General features: G+C 49.2%; 1 protein-coding gene across 2 annotated transcripts in view; it reads right to left on the bottom strand.

The window, feature by feature from the left end:
- The window catches only part of ANKH (ANKH inorganic pyrophosphate transport regulator), a 139545-nt gene that overhangs the window by 26832 nt on the left and 90753 nt on the right, over positions 1–21960 (bottom strand). Inside the window, exons 4-8 of one of the 2 annotated variants that reach the window (XM_058715912.1) lie at positions 19098–19181; positions 12193–12363; positions 10235–10369; positions 7931–8023; positions 3695–3790 (exon numbers count right to left, since the gene is read on the bottom strand). In XM_058715912.1, coding sequence (XP_058571895.1) covers positions 3695–3790; positions 7931–8023; positions 10235–10369; positions 12193–12363; positions 19098–19181 — 579 coding nt within the window. The remainder of the gene's footprint in view (positions 1–3694; positions 3791–7930; positions 8024–10234; positions 10370–12192; positions 12364–19097; positions 19182–21960) is intronic. The other variant, XM_058715922.1, reaches the window with a different exon arrangement.

The raw sequence follows: 21960 nt of genomic DNA on the forward strand, positions 1-21960 counted from the left end.
CGTCTGACTTTGGCTCAGGTCACGATCTCACGGTCTGTGAGTTCGAGCCCCGCGTCAGGCTCTGGGCTGACAGCTTGGAGCCTGGAGCCTGTTTCGGATTGTGTGGCTCCCTCTCTCTCTGCCCCTCCCCCACTCATGCTCTGTCTCTCTCTCTCTCTGTCAAAAATAAATAAACATTAAAGAAAAAAATTTAAAAAAATGAAAAAACAAAACCAAACCAGACTCGAGAGTAAAGGGCCTCTTACGAAAGCTTTAGAAGTTGCATAAACTCAGGGCGCCTGGGTGGCTCTGTTGGTTAAGCTTCGGACTCTGGATTTCAGCCCAGGTCATGATCTCACAGTTGGTGGGATCGAGCCCCGCATCAGGCTCTGTGTGGACAGTGCGAAGCCTCCTTGGGACTCTCTCCCCCCACCGCCACCCCCTTGTGCTCTCTTTCTCTCTCAAAATAAATAAATAAAAATTAAAAAAGGTAAAAGTTGGGTAAATTGAGTATAAATAAGAGACTCTCGCCCACCAGGGATGAGTGCTATCAGTACCCTTCTGACTCACGGTTAAGTCTTAATCGACAGATGTATTTATTAACGGTTCATGGTGCCCCTTCGGTGCCTGATAGGATACTCGGGCCTGAGGACGGAAGGTGGCTAAGTCACAGACCCTGCCTCGGGCACTTCAGAGCCAACAGGGAGCAACAGATACAAAGACTGAATACGGAAAGTGCTACAGAAAGGAACGTATACGTTGTAGCCACAGCTTAACATTTAGGAAAGAAAAACCAAAACCAAAACCCTGTAATTGAAACTAACGTAACGCTCTGTGCCGATTATACTTCAACTTAAAAAAATTGTTTACTTGTCCCCCATGTCTTTTAAAGACAATTCCCGTGGCCAAGATGTTGGGCCAACTGCACCGTTGTAAGGATAACGTATGAGACGCTTGATTAGCTGCAAACTCAAATACTACTGTTTTTAGTGTGGAAGAAACCACCGTTTCAAGCATGGCGCCCACGTCTGGAGCCTCTGGGCCAGACGGCTGTTCCTACTTGCTGGACCCAGCAGGGTTTGGAGAGTGGGCTTGGAAGGCTGGCTTCTAGCTGGTTCTATTACAGGTGCTCAGGCGAGTCACTTATCCTCTCTGAGTCATTTCCTTTTCTAAGAAATTAAGGGTTTTGATTAGCTCATCTCCAAGTTTCTTCCCAACGAAGGGCTTCGAATTTCCGTGAAAATCTACCCTGACATACTTCCAGTTACAGAGGATAGGATTGGAATAATTAAACTGGAAAAAAAAAAAAAAGAAAAGCCTTTACATGGGTAATCAAAGCATTTTTCTAGATCATTACCATGTCAAAATAAACCAGTTGCACTTGACTTAGAGGTGCAGGTTACTGCTCGTGCACCGAAGGAGAGAAGGAACAACCTTAAGTCCGGTCGGGCAAAGTTCTCTGTCGGGCTCAACTGTACCTGGGGGGAGATGTTTAAATGGAGTGACAGGCGACAGAGGAGAGCAGCCTCTGGACTGCAGAGCCAGTGACAACCCAGAGCTTCTAGCTTTCAGGGAGGGATGAGGTCCAAGTCATAGCACCTGGCATCCAACTCGACTCAACTTTTGACTTCCAATCATTTCACATAGTCTCCAAAAGCTGAGGTCTGTTCCTGGAATAGAAACCTTCCCTCTGCTTTTTCTAAAATACTCTTTTAAACAGTTTCAAGGTTGCTCACTTTTTTCCTAATATTTTAGGGAACTATGGAAAAATCTGCACACCATAGAGAAATAACGCGAATAGGGGAGCAGGGTTGCCTGGGGTAACCTGTCCCGACTAAGCAGGCATGCTATCAGACATTCTTCCTCGGTGAGGTGGCACTGGGCTATGTTTCCAACACCCCTACTCCCCCCCCCCCCACTTTCATGAGGGATGAACTGGCGGGAGGGGCAGGTTGGGGTCAAGGGGCGGTTGAGGACACAAGGTCATGATGTGTGATGGATGGGACAGGCTATTTGTCTCGTGTTGTCCTTGTTATGACCCATTCAAGTGTTGGATCAATGGATCAAATATTAAACGGTGGGCTTTGCAAAAATATCCATTGAAGGTTTTCCTTAAAGAATCTTTTTTTTAAAGTTTATTTATTTACCTTTGGGAGAAAGAGAGACACAGATAGAGAGGGAGAGGAGAATCTCAAGCGGGCTCTGCACTTCAGCACAAAGCCCTATGCGAGACTCGCGAACCTTGAGATCATGACCTGAGCTGAAATCAGGAGGAGGACGCTTAGCTGACTGAGCCACCCACCTGGGTGCCCCTCCATTGAAGGTTTCAATTTTTTTTTAATGTTTATTAGTTTTTGAGAGAGGGAGCGAGAGAGAGAGACAGAGAGAGAACATGAACATGAGCAGGGGAGGGGCAGAGAGAGAGGGGGACACAGAAGCAGAAGCAGGCTCCAGGCTCTGAGCTGTCAGCACAGACCCCGACACGGGGCTTGAGCTCACGGACCGCGAGATCATGACCTGAGCCCAAGTTGGACGCTTAACCAACTGAGCCACCCAGGAGCCCCTCCGTCGAAGGTTTAAAACACGTGTAGGGCTTGAGTTTAAGGACCACTCCCAGGGTTCAGCAAGCCCAATAATCCCTTTGATAACAGTTAGAAGGGCTAAAGTTACAGTGTGCCTCTCATCAGGGCAACCAACCGTTCTGCTTTAGGTCCTCATCATCAGTCACTGACGGTAAGAGCTGCGTGCCCCCGGCATTTCTGGAACATACTTATATTGTACTTTATACATGGAGACTTTCTACAGGACTTAATAGGAAATGTGTAGTCACCACAACAAACAAGAAAAACTGAACTAAGTTCAAAAGCCCCGCATTTCTTTTTACCTCCTTCTCATCTCCCTCTTTAGAACTCAAAGGGCACACAGTCCACAATGGAAGTTTGGTTATAAATGTTTTTTTTTTCCTTTCTTTTCTTTTCTTTTCTTTTTTCTTTTTTTTTTGCTACTACAAACTATCTTAAATTATATACCATGTGCTTAGGGTTATAGAGCATGTATATCCATGTTTTTTGAACAGTATCTTCTACACTTAAATTGCATGGCGGTTGATATAGGAAGGATGTACGTTGCTTATTTAGGCTGTGCACGGTGCGTGCTGTTATCCGCGCTTGTCCACAGCTGTATCCTCGAAAACGGCACCGGGCTTGGGACCTCGTAGGTGCTTGATAAGTATGCGTCGAATGATGAATAAATAGATAGGACACAGCAGCGGTGTAAGCGTAATCAGCAAAGGATCTTTTACGGGGGTAACTGAAATAACACCAACGAGATTTGGAAGAGGGACAGGGATGTTTATACAGTTGACTCCGGATGTTTAAAAATGGGCCAGCAGTTACTCAGGAAGACAAGAGTATTATTAAAACGAAAGGCAAAGTCTGCCCTTCTTCAGCATGTTTAGAAGTCTCTGGAAATGCCAGAAGTCTACCCTTTCTTCCTGTATTCAATGACCTTCCTAAATAACTGCTGTTCATACTTGGGGACAACAACGTTTTAAAGAGGTTGTTATTTAATTCCGTATAACATCACAGTATGGAATACAAGGCGTCTCCCTTTAAAACAGCCATTTCCCCTTTCCACAAACAACAACGGGGCGGGGGGGGGGGGTGGGCGGGGGGTGGGGGTGGGTGGGCGGGTGGGTGTCGGTCTCTCTCCTTACCGTGAGTGACAAGGCCATGCAGACGAACGTGAACTTCTTGATGTGGGCGGCCGTCACCGTGTTGCTGGTGCTCACCAGTTTATTGCTGGGGTTATTCTAGGGCGAAAGAAAGGGACAGTGGTTATCCTGACCACACGTGCATCTTGAAGAGCATCTTGTTTTGGTTTTATTGGATGTGTCTGAAGTACGGGTGTCACCTGACAGCTGGGAGGACGGCTGTCACTTTCTCTCTTAGACAGCTGTCAGGTTTCTGGACTTGAATGTGAACCGGAGGGGGTTCTGGACGGAACTCTGGGCAGTGTCTCCTGAGCGTGTGTTCCCTGGGCGCTGGCCACCCACCCAACCTAGTCCAGGGCCCCGGCCCGGGTGGCCCCTCCTGGCCACCTGGCACCTCCTCGAAGCTACAGCCCAGCTCGGTGACCTTCGGGGCCCTGTCCTCCCCACCAGCGGGCATTCTCGGCCCTGCCTGCCCTGACCCAGACTCCTCCACTTGTATTCCAGACACAACCTCTTCCTCTTCCCCTATCACACTTGGTGTTTTCATGTTTGTGCTTCTGTTCCTCCTCGCCTCTTTGGATCTTCTGAATTTCAAAGCTACCCTCTTCGGGGCACATCACGGGCACAGCCCGTCTGCTTCGTGAAGCCTCTCTGATCTTATAGCCCGAAGTGCCCCGGGGCCCCACTTCCTGGAATGCAGGCGAGCCCAGAGCTCTCTGGAGGTGGGTACGCTGCAGGGGGGCACGTGTGGAAGGTGCACGCCGGTTGCGGGCACAGAACTGGGCACCTCACTCTTCCCCTTGACTCCCGCCCCTCAGCACAGTCTTTCTTGCGGAGAAGGTGCTCACCGCTGCCACACTGGGTTTTAAGCAACCAGTGCGGATGGCCCAAATGTCCTCTCCCCCATCCTGAGGCTTGCTCAGACCATCCCAGCGCCACTGCTAAGCAGGCCTAACACCCGATCAAGCTGGCGCCTGGCCCCTCATCACGAACACCAGCGGAGAAAAAGACCCCCCGGCCTCCACAAGGGATCCAGTTAGTCCCAGGGGCGACCGACAGAAGCAAACCGGGGCTGCTGGCTCGCGTCCCGCTGGATGAAAGACGCAGAAGCAGAGCGGATACGGGTTCTACTGGGAAAAGAGCTTCTGACGGTTCCTTTACTTTGGGAGCTCAGGCAGTCTCCCCGGTCCCTTCCCCCTGCACGTGCCGTGCCGCCAGCACAAACCTCTGCTTGGGCCTGCGTGTCCCACATCCCAGCCTCTAAAGTGGATCCGCTTTTCTGAACAACAGAGTTTGCCGTGGCGGCAGAGTGCAAGTCTCTCCACCCCCCCCCCCCGCCCCCTCCCCCCACCCCGCCCCCTCCCCCGCCCCGGGGATTTGTGAGAGAGGGGCCCGAGTGGGCGCGCCACAGAGAGTCAGGAAACCAACCCGGGAGCGCCACGTCGCCCGTGGGGGACAGCAGCGTGGCGCAGAGCCTTCGCGTGCGCTTTGGTTTCTACGCCCGCAGTTCGTTCCACCAGCGTGGACAGAACGAACACACCAGCGGGGACCATTAGGTTGGCGTCCGTGTTTCGTTTTGTTTGCCCCATCTGCTGAGCAACATAGCCCTTCGCGGGTGAGAACTGAACATCGGAGAGATTCTGCACGAGCGGAAAACGCTCTCCGTTGCTGCTATTTAGTGGGAGCCACCAGAAGTTATGCAAGAAATGTTAGATCTCTTAGGCCAGAGCCCACAAAGAGGCTAAGGATCTCAATTGTCAACGCAGCAAATTCTGCAAGTCCACACGGAGGGGTCTCAGATTTGGGCGAACAGACGGCATTCACGCGAATGGCTTAGAGGACCTCCCTGCCATGCCTGGAACAATGAGCGAGGCCCCACGAGGGTTCTGAGCCACGCCAGTTGCTGGCTGGAGGTACACGCTCGTTCAAGGGATTTTTTCGTAGCACCTAACCTCTGTGATCGCGAACGAAACCAAGTTTTTCTTGGATGCGCCTGCTGAAACTGTATCGTGTTACATTGTTAAGTTTTATTATTTCGAGGTAGCCAAAAAAAAAATTCCAGATGAGACTTCCTCTCCCAGCCCGGAGGCTCTGACTCTTCAGTGCTTCCTGTTCTCATCACGTTTTCTTACATAATCTTGGTCTCCAAGAGCTAGAAATTTAGCAAGAAGACTTCTATGCGTTTTGGTTTTCTAGGATTTACTTCTTTTTTTTTTTTTAGCTCTTGTTTTTTTTTTTTTTTTAAGTTTATTTATTTATTTTGAGAGAGACAGAGACAGTGCAAGTGGAGAAGGGGCAGAGACACAGAGAGAGAGAGAGAGAGAGAGAGAGAGAGAGAGAGAGAGAATCCCAAGCAGGCTCCTTGGTGTCAGCACAGTGCCTGATGCAGGGCTTGAACTCGTGAAACTGTGAGATCACGACCTGGGCAGAAACCAAGAGTCAGACACTAACCAACTGAGCCACCCAGGCGCCCCTGGGATTTACTTCTCTGTGCACGTGACTTAAAACGAAGATGACAATTTCTATCAATAGATTGGATTAAACTCACTCAAACAAGAATTACAAGGAGGAAAATCTCCCGCAAGCCCCTCGTGCCTCAAGTTTGCTCTCAGAGCATTTTTAGAAGCTGCGCTGCTTCCTGATGTTGCGAGATGCTGATGTGTGAAACAGGGAGTGGGTCCAGCTCGTAGTCCGCTGGGGAGGTTCCACACCCAGTGAAGAGATCCGGGCAGCACCACCGCCTTGTCTTGTTAGGCTGCACGGTGGGCATCCCTGAAGCGAGCTGCCATTCACGGGTGAGTATGGGGCTGGGAACAGAGGCAGGTGACACCATGGGGGATGCACAGGGTGGAAGGATGCCGTGGATGGGGCCGTGTGACAGAGGGGTGTGTGTGTGTGTGTGTGTGTGTGTGTGTGTGTGTGTGTGTGTGTTTGCACGAGTCTGCTGGTAGACCACAGAGAAGAAGGTGGACCCACAGTGGATACTGTCTTTCCAGACTTGAGTCTCCGCCCCTGGCTCATCCCCACTCAGAGATGCCTGGGGCGGGGGGTGTGCCCTGGGTCAGGGAGGCAAGCTGGACAGGAAACCTTTCTGGGGCCCCACTCCACAGGTATTGCTCTTTTCTAGAAGCCCACAAACAACTAAACATTTGAGAATCCGGAGGCTGTGTGAAAGAAAGAGCTAAGCGTATATAGCCTGTGGCTGGGCCTTGCTCGTGTGGCCTCCCAGGATTTCCCATGTCCATGCGAGCCTGGGAGCGGGGGGCTGGGGTGAGGGGAGGAGGGAGGCCAGCTTTAGCTAGTCAGAGCCCAGACTGCCTGTGCTGCCAGAGCTGATGTGCTGGGGCCCCTGGCCAAGAGGCCTCCTCTCCTCACATCCCAGGACTCTTGCTGGGGGAAGAAAAGCGGTATCGGCCGTGGCTCTGAGCTTGTCCCGGAGAAGTTCAAGGCAAAATAGCTGCTATTAAAAGAGTACACGTCAGGTTGTGCGCCTCTTTCCCCATTTTTCATTTTAAAACATCGTATACTATCTTTTGGGGGGGGGGTATGTTTTCCTGTAAAAGTCTATAGGTTCAAATAACTAAGCTTTAATGAAATAGACATGAATTAAATGATTGGTAGGACAGTCCCCCCCCCAGCCACAGGCTGCAAGTCTGAAGGGTTATGTGCCTCCCTAGGGCGTGCCAGCAGCCGCGGAGGGGGCAGAGCTGTTGTTCACAGAGGCTTTCAGCTGGAAAGTCTGCTGCATCCAAACCAACCTGGACCCAGGTCGGCCGTGTGGACAACTTCAGCGCGCATGGTCCCAAGTGTTAAACGAGCTCCATAAGCCTAGGAGCTCAAGCGCACCACCCTGTCTGTTCCTTCACATCTGCTCTGAGGTCAGTAAAGTCTTAGTTTTATTTAATAAACAAAAGACAGAGGCAAAATCCAATGTATTCAATTTTCTTGAGAGTCTATTTTCCTTTCGCAAAAAAATTAATGATACCTCAACAGGAACCACCTAAGAGCAGATACGGTTCGGAGGGCATTGGAGAACTGGCATCAGGGTAAGCCGGATAGCCTCTGTTATTTCCTGAGGGAACTGTTTCACAATTACGTTTGACCCCCTTGACGCCACGGTAACCTTACAGAGGGAGGTGAGATGGGGAAATATCAAAGTGTTCCTCATCAGAGATGCCTGTCCATCAAAAGCTAGTTTTAAAGAGTGTGTTTTAGGCACCACGCCGCACGGGTTCTCACCTTGTCAAAAGCAGGGTAGACGGCACGGATTTCCGTCAGCCATCCATATGGCATGTGACCCACAGGGTATGTGGCTGTCAAAATTGCCACCGCCTACAAGAGGAAAAGCCAGCAGAATTAGCGCCCACATCCCCGAGAGAATTTCCAGTAGCTGCTGTTTGCCCCGTGGCAGCACGAGCCATCTCTGGGGTGGCCGCCACAGACAGATAACCCCACACTGGGTGACAAGCATTGGCCAGCCACAGGACAGCCCCGGGGGAAGCGGGGAAGGGGCGGGTGGTCCACTGTGACCATGGATGGGAGTGGGGTACAGGAGCCCAGGTAGTGTATGGAGACCAGGAGGATGCATCTTCTTTACACGAATCCAAAGAGAAACAGCTCTGGGTTGTGGGCTGGACAAGCTACAGTTTGAACCCAGGCCCACCAGACCAAGGATCTTTGCTCTTTCCATTGAGCCGAATGGAACCCTCCAGGCTAGCCCAGTTCTGGAGTCTCAACATGCGATTTTGAGCCCGCTCTGCTCTCTGGGTAGTCTTCGCTCAGGGTCCGCCTCTATGCCTCCATCTTGTTCCTGCAGGTGGCCTGGCTGTGGCCAGCGGTGGCTCTGTGGCCCTCTCCTTCCAACTCAACTCACTTTTAATCTGTCCAGCCAGGATAGCCTGATTTTGATGTTTAACTTAAGAAGACTAAGTAAATATTTCTTACAGGAAACCAAACATGTTCTTCCGTGGAAATGAGGCTTTCTCTTCCTATGTGAATGAAAAGGAAGGGGTATGAAAACAAAGCATTGAACCCCACGTGTTGGCGAGTTCAGCTCTAGCTGGCTAGTAAAAGAGAAGTTCAGCCTTCATCTATTTTAATGAACATAACATTGATGCCTGGAACATGAAGTGAGTCCCCAGCTGGGTGAAGAAACCGCTGTGAGGGTAGAGTGGTAGACCCGAGTCAAACCTCCACTTGGTCACCTACCAGCGGCGTGAAGTGTGGACCCACTCAGACCCCGTCTGTTCCTCTAGCAGAACCGTGGGAATAACGGCATCCATGACACAGGGCTGTGGGGGGTCAAACTCAATGTGCATAAAGTGCCCTCACATAGCAGATGGTCAATCGACGTGGGTCCTGTACCCTCTGTGCTGGGCCTCTAGGTCATGGAGGTCACTACAGAAACGGCTCCAATACATCACTTGCCTTATTTATTTATTTATTTTTAAAGGGGATGATGGAGTTCTGGCACAGAAGTGACGGGGGCCACGTACTTTCTTTTCCTGTGCGACTGAAACTGAAGTCGTTAACTGAAAAAGCTGCTGGGTTACAGGAGCCACCCAAGATGACGACCTTCATGATCCAAAACACAAAGTCCAGGAACAAACTGAGGCAGGAGAAGGTGCCCTGCTTGGGATTTATGTGCTTCCCTTCCTAAGCCAACACGAGCTGCTTCCCAGGACATGGAAACTGGCACGAGACCCCGGGCTGGAGACATGCCGAGAACACATTCAAGGGCAACGAGCAAAACCAGAAGGCCCTCACGGGCAGCCACCAGCCCTCCTGAAGGACCAGCGCTTCCGGAGACGGAATCGATTCTCCAGAAGGCAGCAGAGAAGGGAAGGAACGAAGTAGCTCTATTTGGTCATCCCATCCTTGAGAGATGGAAAAAATGATTCAACTCTTTTTTTTTTTTTTTTTTTTGGAGCAGCTGCCAGTTTCCAGATAAATTTCTTGAGTTGTGAGTGAGTAGATGAGGGAGGTCTTCATTCGGAGGAGGGCGGACTGCCACAGAGCACGCAGGGCCGTGACCGCTGGGCCATATGTGTAGGAAGGCGGAGCATGAACAGGCGAGAGAGGCCGGGGTCACGATGGAGGCACCGGCCCTCACAGTCTGGGCGTTTTTGTTGCTGTGCCCGGCATAGTCTCTGGTCTTCGGCAACCACAGTGAAGCAGCATCATGCCGACTCCATGGAAAAACGGAAAGGCCATTGGGCGGGAGGCGGAAAATCTGGATTCTGAGGCCAGCCCAGCTTCTTGCTAGTTTTGTGTCCTCGCCTCTGTTTTCTCAAATGGCCAATGAGAACGATGAAGGAGCGGTCTCCTTCCATACTCATAAATAAGGAAGAAATGATATGATTTTAAGACCCTCATGGCTTCTGAGTGTGAATGTGTCACATAATTTAATACCACAGGATTACTGAAGCTCTCGAGAGGGATCAGAAACAAGCTTGCATCCACCTTCCCGCCCCCATTCTTCATGAGGTGACTACAAGCCTCCCCCTCCCCGCCCTGGCCCCCCATCCCCAGAAAGTGCCCTACCTCTGTCGCTGCAGAACTTCCACCAAGGTCCCGGGAAACAAAGAGGTTGACGATCGGTCTACTGATTCTCTGTGTAGCCAAGATGAGAGCCAGGGGCCACCAGAAGCTCAGCATCTTCCTTATCGTTGCATCCCCCTGTGTCAAGAAATGGAGAGAAAGGGTCACTAGGCTCTAGAAGCAGAACAGGAGAAACACTTCAGAGCCAAAGCTTTTCCTTCTGATGTCAATCATGCGTCAATTCATTGTACTTAAAAAAAAAAATGGCATAAGGAAAGCCTCTGTAGCCAAGCCAATCTGAATGAAAACAAAACGTACAGTCTTACTCGAAATTAACTCAGACGGCTGGCAAGCTGCTGTGAAATCAAAACACACATTTAAGTATGATGGATCCACATCACTGTTTTCCAAAGAGGGAAGCTCTAAACTCAGGCAGACCCCGATTCCATGGCCTGAGAAGCAGGCTGGAAATTAGTTTTTGTTTAAGTCATCAAATGGGCTGGCTAGAAGCCACGTCTGTAAGAGGTAACTCTCAGAAGTAAAAAAATTACTGTAATTTATTTTGTAACCCGTCAGGTCGCGAATGCGCCTAATTATTTGGGCACCGTACAAATCAACGACAAAGATTCTTATTCTCGAAGCTCTCACAGAAGTCATGTAAATGTGCAGAAGCGTAAAAATAAGAACGTGGTCAAGAAAATGTGGTTTATTAAGAATTCTACAAAGTAAAGATGTGTGCAGTCTTTAAAGCCTGGCTTTTGTGATTTTATGATTTTGATTCTTCAGAGGTGAAGGGTTACATCATGGAACCAGGTCAGCTGCTTTGGTTTCCCTTTGCTGGTGGCTCAATGTTACGAGATGGATTGTTACCATCAAGACCAATTTGATGTGGTTGTCCTAGGGACGGAAACAACGAGATCAGGTTTTATTGACGGCCTGCCCTCTCGGATGGAGGGAAGTGGTCAATGTAATTATTGTTCTGACATGACAGGGGTAACCTGTGGTCAAAGGCGGGATCAGGGACTTATTCCGGGCCCTTAGGGAACCAAGCATATCTACCTTACAGCTAGATGGAAACACAGCCCGGTGACACCTGATAACGAAGGTAGAACAGGTGAGCATATACATAAATCAGATACTGTTGACACTGATGATGAAAAAGTGCTTGGGCCACGGGTGTAAGATCATACCCTGCTTCTATCTGACTCAACTTCGGAGGTGCAGGCCAAGCTCTGTCTCCATCCAGGAGCGTCTCAGACCTTATCGCTATCTCCTTTCTCTCAGCTTCCGTGGCCCTTGTGTCCCGTCTGCTGGTCTATGTGCTCTCCTGGATCCACGTCTGGGTGTCGCTTCTGTGTTGGTCTTAGCTACCAGACGAGGTATGCTACAGTGGCTTGAGGATAGAGACCCCGTTTAAAATGTTTCTGGGCCCCTCCACGGTACCTATAGGCTCTGCTCGCTCCACAGAAGGTACGTGAATGCACAACTGTGTTTGGCCCGTACAGAAAGTGTAAACAAAGCCTGGGGCCCTGCTGTGAAATTAAGAAGACCCCAAATATGAGTTTAAAGGTACTGCGGGTCCTAAAACACTTGTTGATTGATATATAAGTACCGTGTGCTATTGGATTGCCCCACTGGAGCTCCATTTTGATGAATGACTGACTTTTGACAATAGAGGGTAAGAAAAACCGAACCTGCTATACCTACTCACCCTGACCTGACTCACTGTGCCTCAGTCTCCCTGATATGCAACTAAGGAGGCTGAACAGTGACCTCTAAGACCTCTTCTATCTCCAGGGGCCCTTCATTCTCCAACCGTCTCCCCTGTGGCCACGACCTAGCACTCGACAGCTTGGAGCATGTGCTTCTTGTACGGATACCCCCAATTCGCAAAGGGCTGGGGCAGCACTCGGCCGCCCTCGGAGGCACAGACGGGGTGTCGGCGAGTTCTAAGGACGTACCCCCAGCTCCGGTCCGCTCCTGTCGGGGATGATGTCGTGGATGTTCTTGTAGTAGCCCAGGCACAGGGTGGTGCAGCGCACAAGGGCGCCCATGTACAAGGAAAGGATGGGGATGAGCAGAGGCTCCCTGCATTCCAGGTGACTGTGAAGCAAAATGGCTACAAAAACGACCTGAGAGATAGGAAAACGAGAGCAAGTCAGAGGGGAGAAGATGGAGCCCGTCGACGGAAGCACAGTCCAACAACCTCTTGCACCCCGATGAGACACATCTCTGAGTGAAAATCCCGACGTTGAGGAGGAGAATGGACACTTGGGCTGAGGCTCAAGGCCACTCTCAGAATTCAGGGTCAGATGCCTGGGGTTCACTGGAAGGGCACACGATCATTTTGCCATATTCACCACGAAGGTTCTTTGAAGGTAACTGCGCATCTCGTTAAGGTTATTGCTAAAAAAAAATATCTGGAAACTTTGGGCTCCTAGATCCCCAAAAGATGTGGCAGAGGTTTGCCCTTCTTGAACCTGGATCCCGACACACGCAGGTAACCCACACGGGAGGCCCTAAGTCCACAAGGAAAGAGTAGTGGTGATCAGTGATGTCTATAGAAAAATACACATTTAACATTTACAAGATGCAATTCATTAAAAATGCTGCAAAAGGCACCAATGTTAATTATTATAAGGCAAGCCAAATTAAAATTTAAAATATAAACTTACAGAAGTGGAATGAGTCAAAAAAATAGTCAAGAGGGATTGAAAAAAATCATCAAGTATTGATCTCTACTGACTGTAGAGTCTCCACAACAAATTTAACAACGTATTTAACCTTCCTGTCTGCAAAACTCAGACAAGCAGCCCAGTCTCTGTCCAGAGCCATCTGGGGATTCACACATTCAGGAGAGCACTGAGCATACTGAGTGCAAAAATAAAGTAATGGGGGAGGGGGACGATTCCTGAGCTACATTGACTTTTTTTTTTAATGTTTATTTATTTATGAGAGAAAGAGAGAGAGAGAGAGAGAAAAGACAGGTGGGAGGGGCAGAGAGAGAGGGAGACACAGAATCTGAAGCAGGCTCCAGGCTCTGAGCTGTCAGCACAGAGCCTAATGTAGGGCTCAAACCCATGAACCGTGAGGTCATAAACTGAGCCCAAGTTGGACGCTTAACCGACTGAGCCACCCAGGCACCCCTCGACTTTTCTTTTTTTTAAAAGATTTTATTTTTAAGCAATCTCTACACCTAACGTGGGGCTCAAACTTACAACCCTGAGATCAAGAGTCACATACACGCTCTACGGCCTGAGACAGCCAGGCACCCTGAGCTAGAGCGACTTTAATGGCCAAATATCTGTGGAACAATAGGCGTGCAAAATATACCGCCATCGAGTGATCCTGACCAGAGGAGGCTTATCCTGATCACTTCAGTGCCAAGAGATCAGTGATGACAGAAAGTTAAAAAGGAAGCTGGAGACTGAGCGTGATTAACTGGATGAGTGCCTTCCGCTGCTGTAGGCAACACACACAGAAAAGCAGGGTAATACCGAGAAACTTCTGAACGCAGTAAAAGCATCAGATGCTAGAGGTGGTTTGTTGACGGCATCGACGAATCTCATGCCCGGCTGTCATTCTCAAACCCAGTACATGAGGCTGACTGGGACAGGGAGCCTCCGGGGATGCAGGAGAGAGAGGCACTGCTTGGCCACGAGGACGCGCCAGGCTGCCCGCAGCCCCGACAATGTGAATGGACACGAGTCAGGCCACGTTCACACTCGCGCTCACGCTCTCGGAGGATACAGCAGAGCCCAGTGATAGAAGTCAAGATGCCCGGACCTGGCTCCTGGACCGAGGGAAAGTGGGAAGCACTGGGCCAGTGGCTCTCACAGCCTCCCTGTGCGTTTAATAGCTCGATGCCATGTGGCCCAGCACCTGTCACAGAGCAGACACCATCACTGTGGATTGTACTGTTTGCCAACTGAAAATAACACGGGGCAGGGGCGCCTGGGTGGCTAAGTCGGTTAAGCGTCCGACTCTTGATTTCGCCTCAGGTCATGATCTCACAGTTCTTGAGTTTGAGCCCCGCGCTGGGCTGTGCACTGGCAAGTGGGACCCTGCTTGGGATTCCCTCTCCCTCTCTCTCTAGCCCCTCTCCTGCGCGCGCGCTCTCTCTCTCAAAATGAAATGAAATGAAATAAAGTAAAATAACACGGGGCCTTCTGCAATTAAAGTCCAGAATTATGACTCTGAGTCTGATATAGCCACCGAAAATATTGGGTTATTTTCTGAGGGGGAACCTAGGGCCTCACTGGTGAGGATTTTTCCCAGTGAGAGCCTGTTCTGTGCTGGCCTTGTACTGGGTGCCGGGATTCAGTGATCAATAAATTCATCCCAAATTCTGTCCTGGGGAGCGGACGGTCGAGTGGAGAAGCAGGGACCTTAATCACGCAGTGGTGCTGGCGAGTGCCCGCTGACACAGGGAAGGAAGAGTGGCTGTGCTAGGACAGCCAGGCTGCTGTGAGGGAGGGTGTCTTCCTGGGTGCTGTCTGAGCTGAGACCTACAGTCTCCGCAGGAGACTAGCCAGGAATGGCAGGCATCGGTGGTAGGTGGAAAGAACTGAGGCAGAACATTTCCTCCCGGGGAAGATGGGGCTGAGGTGAAAAGCCCCAGTGGAAGGGGGCTCTGCCCTACCGAGGCCCCGAACGGAGTACCCGTGGCTGGAGTGCAGGAAGCGAGGGGACAAGAGGAGACTGCCAGGCTGGAGAGGAAGCAAGGCCAAAGGTCTTCAATACCTTGTTGGCCGTGACCAGGATTTTGAGTTTTTTACCTCAAGAACACCAGGAAGCAATTTCTTAGGTTTTTTTTTTCTTTCATGTTTATTTATTTATTTTGAGAGAGAGAGAGAGGGAGAGAGGAGAAGGAGAGGAAGAGAGAGAATCCCAAGCAGGCTCCTTACTCACTCAGTGTGGAGCCTGACACGGGGCTCCATCCCGTGACCGTGACCTGAGCCGAATTCGAGAGTTAGATGCTTAACCGACTGAGCCACTCAGGTGACCCCATCAGGAGCAGCTTCCAAGCAGGGGATGAGGTAAAAGAACGGATTACAGGGGTGGCGGTGGGGAAGGGAGAAGGTGGGTCAGAGCAGAGGCAGAGGCAAGAGAGGAAACATCCGGGTGGGAGGGGAGGCAGAGATGGGGGGAGGAGGGTGGATAAAAGAAACATCTACGACTGGGGAGCCTGCCCAGTTGGTTAAGTGTCTGACTCTTGATTTCAGCTCAGGTCGTGATCTCACAGTTTATGGGTTCAAGCCCCATGTCGGGCTCTTCGCTGACAGTGTGGAGCTGCTTGCGATTCTCTCTCTCTGCCCTCTCCTGCTCGTGTTCTCTCTCAAGATAAATAAACTTTTTTAAAATAAAAGAAATATCTAGGAAAAAATCAAAAAAGGCTTGATGGTGAACAGGGCGCTCGTAGGATGGTTCAGGGTTTCTGACCAGATGATGCGTGCCACTGATTTGCGTAAAACCGAAATGTCTGATAGAGAAGATAGGAGTTCGAGCTTGGGGTGGCTTTGCAGGAGCTGAATGGAGCTACCACAGGGACATTTAGATATGTTGTCTGGAGCTCAGAGGAGAGCGTCTGGCTACAGATATTTGGTATCCAATCTGGAAGGCGGGCATGAATTAGATGTTTCTCCAACAGAACAGAACAGAGAGAGGAGAGAGAGAGAAAGGTGCTCAGAAAGGTCCACATGTTCACAGAATAGAGGAGGTGGGCATTCAGAAGGAGGAGACAGACCAGGACTGTGGTGCTGAGTACCAGTGGGAAGGAACGTTTTGTGCAGGAAGGAGCAGTCAACAGAGTGAAGGGATGTCTGAGAAGTTGACAGGGAACGTCCACTGGGTTAAGTGACATGAAGGTCATTAGCAAGAACTATTTGGGTGGGCTGATGGGGGTGGAAGTCCACCTGGAGTCGGTAAAAGAATAAAAGAGAAGTAAAAAAAAAAAAAATGGAGACAGTGGGTGAAAACCACTCTTGCAAAAAGTCTGGCTGTGAAGTAATGAAGACAGAGGATTGTAGCTAGAGAGGTACATGAGAGCCAGAAAAATCTTCTAATTGTCCTTGTCTTCAAATGTTACACGTTAAGAGAAATGACCCAGGGGAGACAGAATGGATCACTGATAAACTGAATAAAGTTCTTGAGAAAGCATGGAATCCAAGGCACAGGTGGAAGAAGTGGTTCTGGACCACAGAGAAGGGACACCTCTTCTAAAATGGCGGAAAACGGAAGTGATGCCGGAGTGTGAAGGTAGGCTTGTAGGTTTGGTGGCCAGAAGTTGAAGAATTTGGTTGCTTCAATTTTCTCAGAGAAGTGGGGAGAGAGCTCGTCTACAGGGAGAGTGAGGAGGGTACGGAAGCCTCTGAGTTAGTTACTGGAGTCAGCTGAGGTGAGTGAGGAGACTAGGGATCCGTGGTTTGATTAGTCGGTCCCATTGTGGAACTTTCTTCATTATTATTATTATTATTATTATTGTTTTAATTTTTCTTAACGTTTATTTATTTCTGAGAGACAGAGCACCAGTGGGGGAGGGGCAGAGAGAGAGGAAGACACAGAATCCGGAGCAGGCTCCAGGCTCTGAGCCATCAGCACAGAGCCCGACGCGGGGCTCGAACTCACGCGTGGTGAGATCAAGACCTGAGCGGAGGTCAGACACCTAACCGACTGAGCCACCCAGGAGCCCCATCCGCTGTTTGAACTTTGTGCAGGAGCACTTGCTACCTGCACGCAGGTGGTGACAGGTGCATCACAGGGTGGTTCAGGAGTGGGATCTTGCCAGAAGGCTGAGATGAAAAGGCAGGAGGCAAGGGGATTTACAGTAGTGCCGCATCATTACTGGGCTAGGATCTTGGCCTCCCATCCTGGGGCCCTCAGCCAACTTCAGAAGGCAAGGGCTAGGACAGGAGGCCCGAGTAAGGTCTGACAACCCCAGGAGAATTCTCATTTTGATACTGAGCAAATACTGACCGGGTGATTGTGAAATATAACAGAGACAGCAGTATTTTTCATAAACCCTTTGGCATTTACTAGAACATAATAGCACCATTGAGAGTAATAGTGGCACAGAAAAGCATCGCCTGCGTGAACCACACCGAAAGCTTTCTTGTCCTATGATGAGACACCAATTAGCTTAGTCAAATTTTTAAAAATGAGAGTTGCCACTGAAATTCAAGACGTTATAAACTATGTTCATTTTACCATTGGTAACTGCATGCTATATATCTATGCTAAGGTGGTATTTCAAAGGACTTTGCCTAAGATCTATTTACTCATTGCCAAATCCGGTAGTTAAATGCTTTCAAGGAGCAAGAAGAATAAAGCTGGGGGTGCAGGCCGGGGGAATAAAAGACTTAGGAACAAAAATTGCACTTATTCCCTCAGGCGTTCAAACTACAAGGTTTAAAATAACTACTTCACCAGGAATAGCCGGGGGCCAGATGGCATCTGAATCCAGCTCCCATCTTACTAACCAGATACGTTTATTCTGCATTTGCGAGCCCTCCCAGCAGGCATCGGCCAGGACTAGGTTTCAAACCGAGAAGGAAAATGGCCGTGGGCGTGCTCAGCAAAGCATTTTTCAGGGATATAGTGTTCTCTTCCATCCTTAGATGCCTACTATATTTATCGTAGGCAAAGTCCAGCTTTTCTATTTGTTTGTTTGCCCTTCAGAAAACACGCATCTCAAAATACTCAGGGAGTTGCTGATGCGACTTGCTGCCCGTGAGAAGTCTTTCCTTTATTTCAAATTAAGTGATTAGAGTGAGTAAGGCAGTTTAGTTCATGTCTCCGAGGACGAGTTAAATAAAAGTAAGCTCCGGACAAAAATCTCCAATAACTCACAAAGAAAATTAACAAAGATACATCAAGGAATGATGTTAGCCAGTGTTCGGGCATGCACATGTGTGCATGTGTGCGCAAACACACACACACACACACACACACACACACACACACACACACACAGAGCGTTCATAGGAATAACATAAATTACTTTTAATAGTGATCCACGGAGTAAACGCAATTAATCTGGAAATGGAATTGTTGGTCTTTAGGGAGGTACTCACAGTCTGACAGTAGATTATTTCACAAAGGTGGCTAAAAGACTAGCATGTATGACGGGAAGAAACCAGGCAGAGATGCCTAGAAACATTCCCAGAATGGAACTGGGAATTGGGAAAAGAGTTTAAGAAATCAGTCCATCCCTCTCCTCTGTGAAGACCTTGTTCTCCCAAACCCCTGATTGCAGGAACTATGCCTGCATTTTATAGATTATAGGAATTAGATCTAATTTCCTGCTGAAATGTTTCAGGCAGTATCCCCGGTGGCAGAGGAAGGGAAGGAAAATGGAAAATCAGGGTTGGTGCCAGAGCCCAGGGGCCTGGATTCAACAGGAAGCGTGCAGCATGGGTCCAACGTCCTGGCTCTTTTCAAATGTGGGCGAATGACGTGTGAATGGCAGCCCTGGGTGGCATAAGAGCAATTCCTAAGAGCTCCCTCTGGGACCGAGGGACAGACCATGTACTGTTGGGCCACACAGAGGGCCAAGTGTGCGTCCGGCCAAGTGCACAGTGACCCTCTGACCGCCAAACACATGTACTAGCTGGGACCTGACGGCTGTTTCTCGTGCGAGCCCAAACCTCTGCCGCGGACTTTAAATTCCTACCACCCTCCAGCCAGCAGGATGATGACACGGCAAACGGCTTCGCTTTCTCTCTACTTTGACAAACCTTTGCCAAAGTCCACGTGTGATCTGAGGAAAGTCGGAATGCATGGCAGGGTGAATGAATGTAAGTGAGGCACGGGTGGGTTCTGTCACTCGCCAGAGAGAGGCTCTGAGCGGCACACGGACCACACGTACCTGAGCTATGACGTCTGAGATCGAGGCGCATCCCACCAGGAAACTGTATTTGTGTTTCAGGAGAATGCCAGCGTGGGTCCATGCCTGCCGGAAAGAAAAGGATTGGGCGTGAGAGACGGTCAGCACTGGCTCACTTCTGGTCGTTATGATTTCCTGGGAGTTCCTGAAATAGACTTTGTACCCCCCGACACCTTAGGAGCACAGGACAAATTTTCAGTTGGTCAAATGACTGGAACTTGGCCTGATGGCTAGGTGCACACAAGATTTTTTTAAGTGGCATCCGTGACTGCACGGTATTTATTTAGGACAGATTATACGCAGGCCAGCGTACTCATTAGGTCCACATGCCTGGCAGGAAAGCTGGGTGGCTACCAGGAACGGAGGAAACGCCGTCTCTCCCTCTCTGGGGCGGTCGGAGTGCCAAGGCAGAAGCGTTCTCCTTACACGAAGCATGTTATAATGAGGGCTCCGGGTTGGTTCTAAGTTATTACAGTCATTATGGGCTCTCATCAGCTGATTAGGGCTCTAATGAGGGCTCTTCTTCCTTCTTTTCAAGCCAGGGCAGGATCTGATCTGACACCTTGCTTTTGAGGGCAATTACGAGGAAGGTCTTCTGCGGGGAGCAGACCATGGAAAGCCCAGGGAAAGGTGAGTTTGGAGGCCGGGAGTTCAAGACAGGATCTGTTGAAAGATGATCCCTCTCACCTGTAAAGGCCGATGCGGACTGACATAGAAATCACATTTCATGTGAACTAAACACAATCGGACAAATACAATTTATTCCCCTAGGTCTGTGTCGGGGCTCCACAGAGCAGCTCATCCTCCCTCAGCTCACAGGTCCCGAGGTGCCAGACGTGGAAAGAAATGCAAACCGTCGATAACGTTTGCAAATAGTGGCTTGTGGGCTATCTCTGTTGACCAAAGCCATCTGGATGGTAAGCTTTGTGGCTTTCAAATGTTATCTCTCCAACCAATATACCAGGGCCACGGTGCAGGTATGGGTGTGTGGGGGGAGGAGCTTGGGGAGAGATCACCTGGCTCTTTGTAAGTGCTCACAATTTTGTTCTTTCATTAGCAGTCTCCTACTGCTGGGTCTTTGGGGGCAGTTGATAAACGAAACACAGAAGCAAAGGGTGTTGATCACCAATGCTCTGGTGTCATACTGACTTTTAGAAACTCTCTCATGGCAAATAAATACACCTGAAGGAAAATGGAACACGGGGCACGTAAGAGTCTGTGATTCGCTTTTAGTCCCGAGTCCCTGAAGTCACTGTATAACCGTAGTTCTTCTACGTGTTTACAGAGTCCCCATACAGATGGTGGGTGGGCATTAGAGCAGTATCACAGATTCTGTCTGGGAAGCTGGGCTTTTACTTCGGATGTGATAGAGGTCACATCATTCAGTTCTCTGACTTCAAGCACTGTGGTGCCTCCTTAGGACTGCGTGGACACCATGGGGAATCTGGTTCTAGGAAATCCCGCCCCGTGCCTTTTTTCTTTCTTTCTTTCTTTTTTTTTTGGGGGGGGGGCGGGGGTAATGTGTCTTAAATTTCTTATTTGGGAATAAGTAAGGAAAAGAAAATCCAGGTACCAGTGCTCCAATGCCCAGATCCTCGCACCTAAACGGATGTGACACCAACTGGGCATCAGGGCCTCTGTGTTGAAACTGTGAGTTCAGGATTTAAGGTTACTGTGCCATCCGGTGGAAAGCGGGCAGCCATTCAGTGAGGCTGCATCAGTAACCTAACTACAGGCAGTTTGACACTCCTGATAACACTTGAGAAGAAGGACCATGGGCAATTGGCCTTGTGTCATCTCGCCAAGGATGTGGGGCGGTGGCCTCGCCTCCAGGCAGATGCCCACTCACCTCATGCGTCTACACTACATAAAACTTGGGGTGAAGGGTGGTGAAAAATTGTACAGATTAACATATACATTATTTTAGAGAGAGAAAGAAAGAGAATCCCAAGCAGGTTCCGTGCTCAGCACCGACACTGGCATGGGGCTTGACCCCACGACCTTGGGATCATGACCTGAGCCGAAATCAAGAGTGGGACGCTCAAACCACTGAGCCACCCAGGCGCCCCATATTAACATATGTTCCCCATATTAATATTTTTAAGTCTCCTCCTAAAAGTAATTTAAAATGGAGCCCAAAGAAGGGGTTTATTTTCCATCATTGAATATTATTGGAGATATCTATATCTATATATAGATATATCTTTTTTTTTTTTTTTTTTTGGCTAAGTCTCTTTTATACCTGTACTACAGAGGAATAGAAAAAAAGCATTCTCTGAGCACTCTTTAGTATCATGACAAAGGATTTAATCTATGGAAGGGAGTTGCCCTTAGTAATGTATAAAGCTGGCTATTAAAGTAATGAAATCCTACCAATATATTCAAGAGATTCTTATTCTAAAAAGATTTGGGTGGTTAAGCCACACCAATGGTAAGTTTATCAGAAAGCTGTCCTGATCCTTTGATCCTGAATATATCAGAAAAGATCTTTATAGTTAAATCAAATTTTCAAGTGGGCTCTCTGGCCTCCTGCCAGAACTTCTGACAAATACAGACAATTCTCATAATAAAACAAATGGACAGGATGCACTGGTTAAAAGTCAACGGTCCACTGGAACCGTTCTACACGGCTGGCGGGGATGTAAAATGGTATAGCTGATATGGAAATCAGTATGAGGGTCCCTCAAAAATTAAGAATAGAATTATTACATAATCCGTCAATTTTACTTCTGACTATATACCCAAAAGGATTAAAGCAGAAAACTCAAAGAGGTACTTGTACATCCATGTTCACAACAGCACTATCAAAACAGCGACCCAGGTGTCCACTGATGGATGAATGGAT

The sequence above is a fragment of the Neofelis nebulosa genome, chromosome 1, assembly GCF_028018385.1.
Source record: "Neofelis nebulosa isolate mNeoNeb1 chromosome 1, mNeoNeb1.pri, whole genome shotgun sequence".
Classification (NCBI taxonomy): domain Eukaryota; kingdom Metazoa; phylum Chordata; class Mammalia; order Carnivora; family Felidae; genus Neofelis; species Neofelis nebulosa.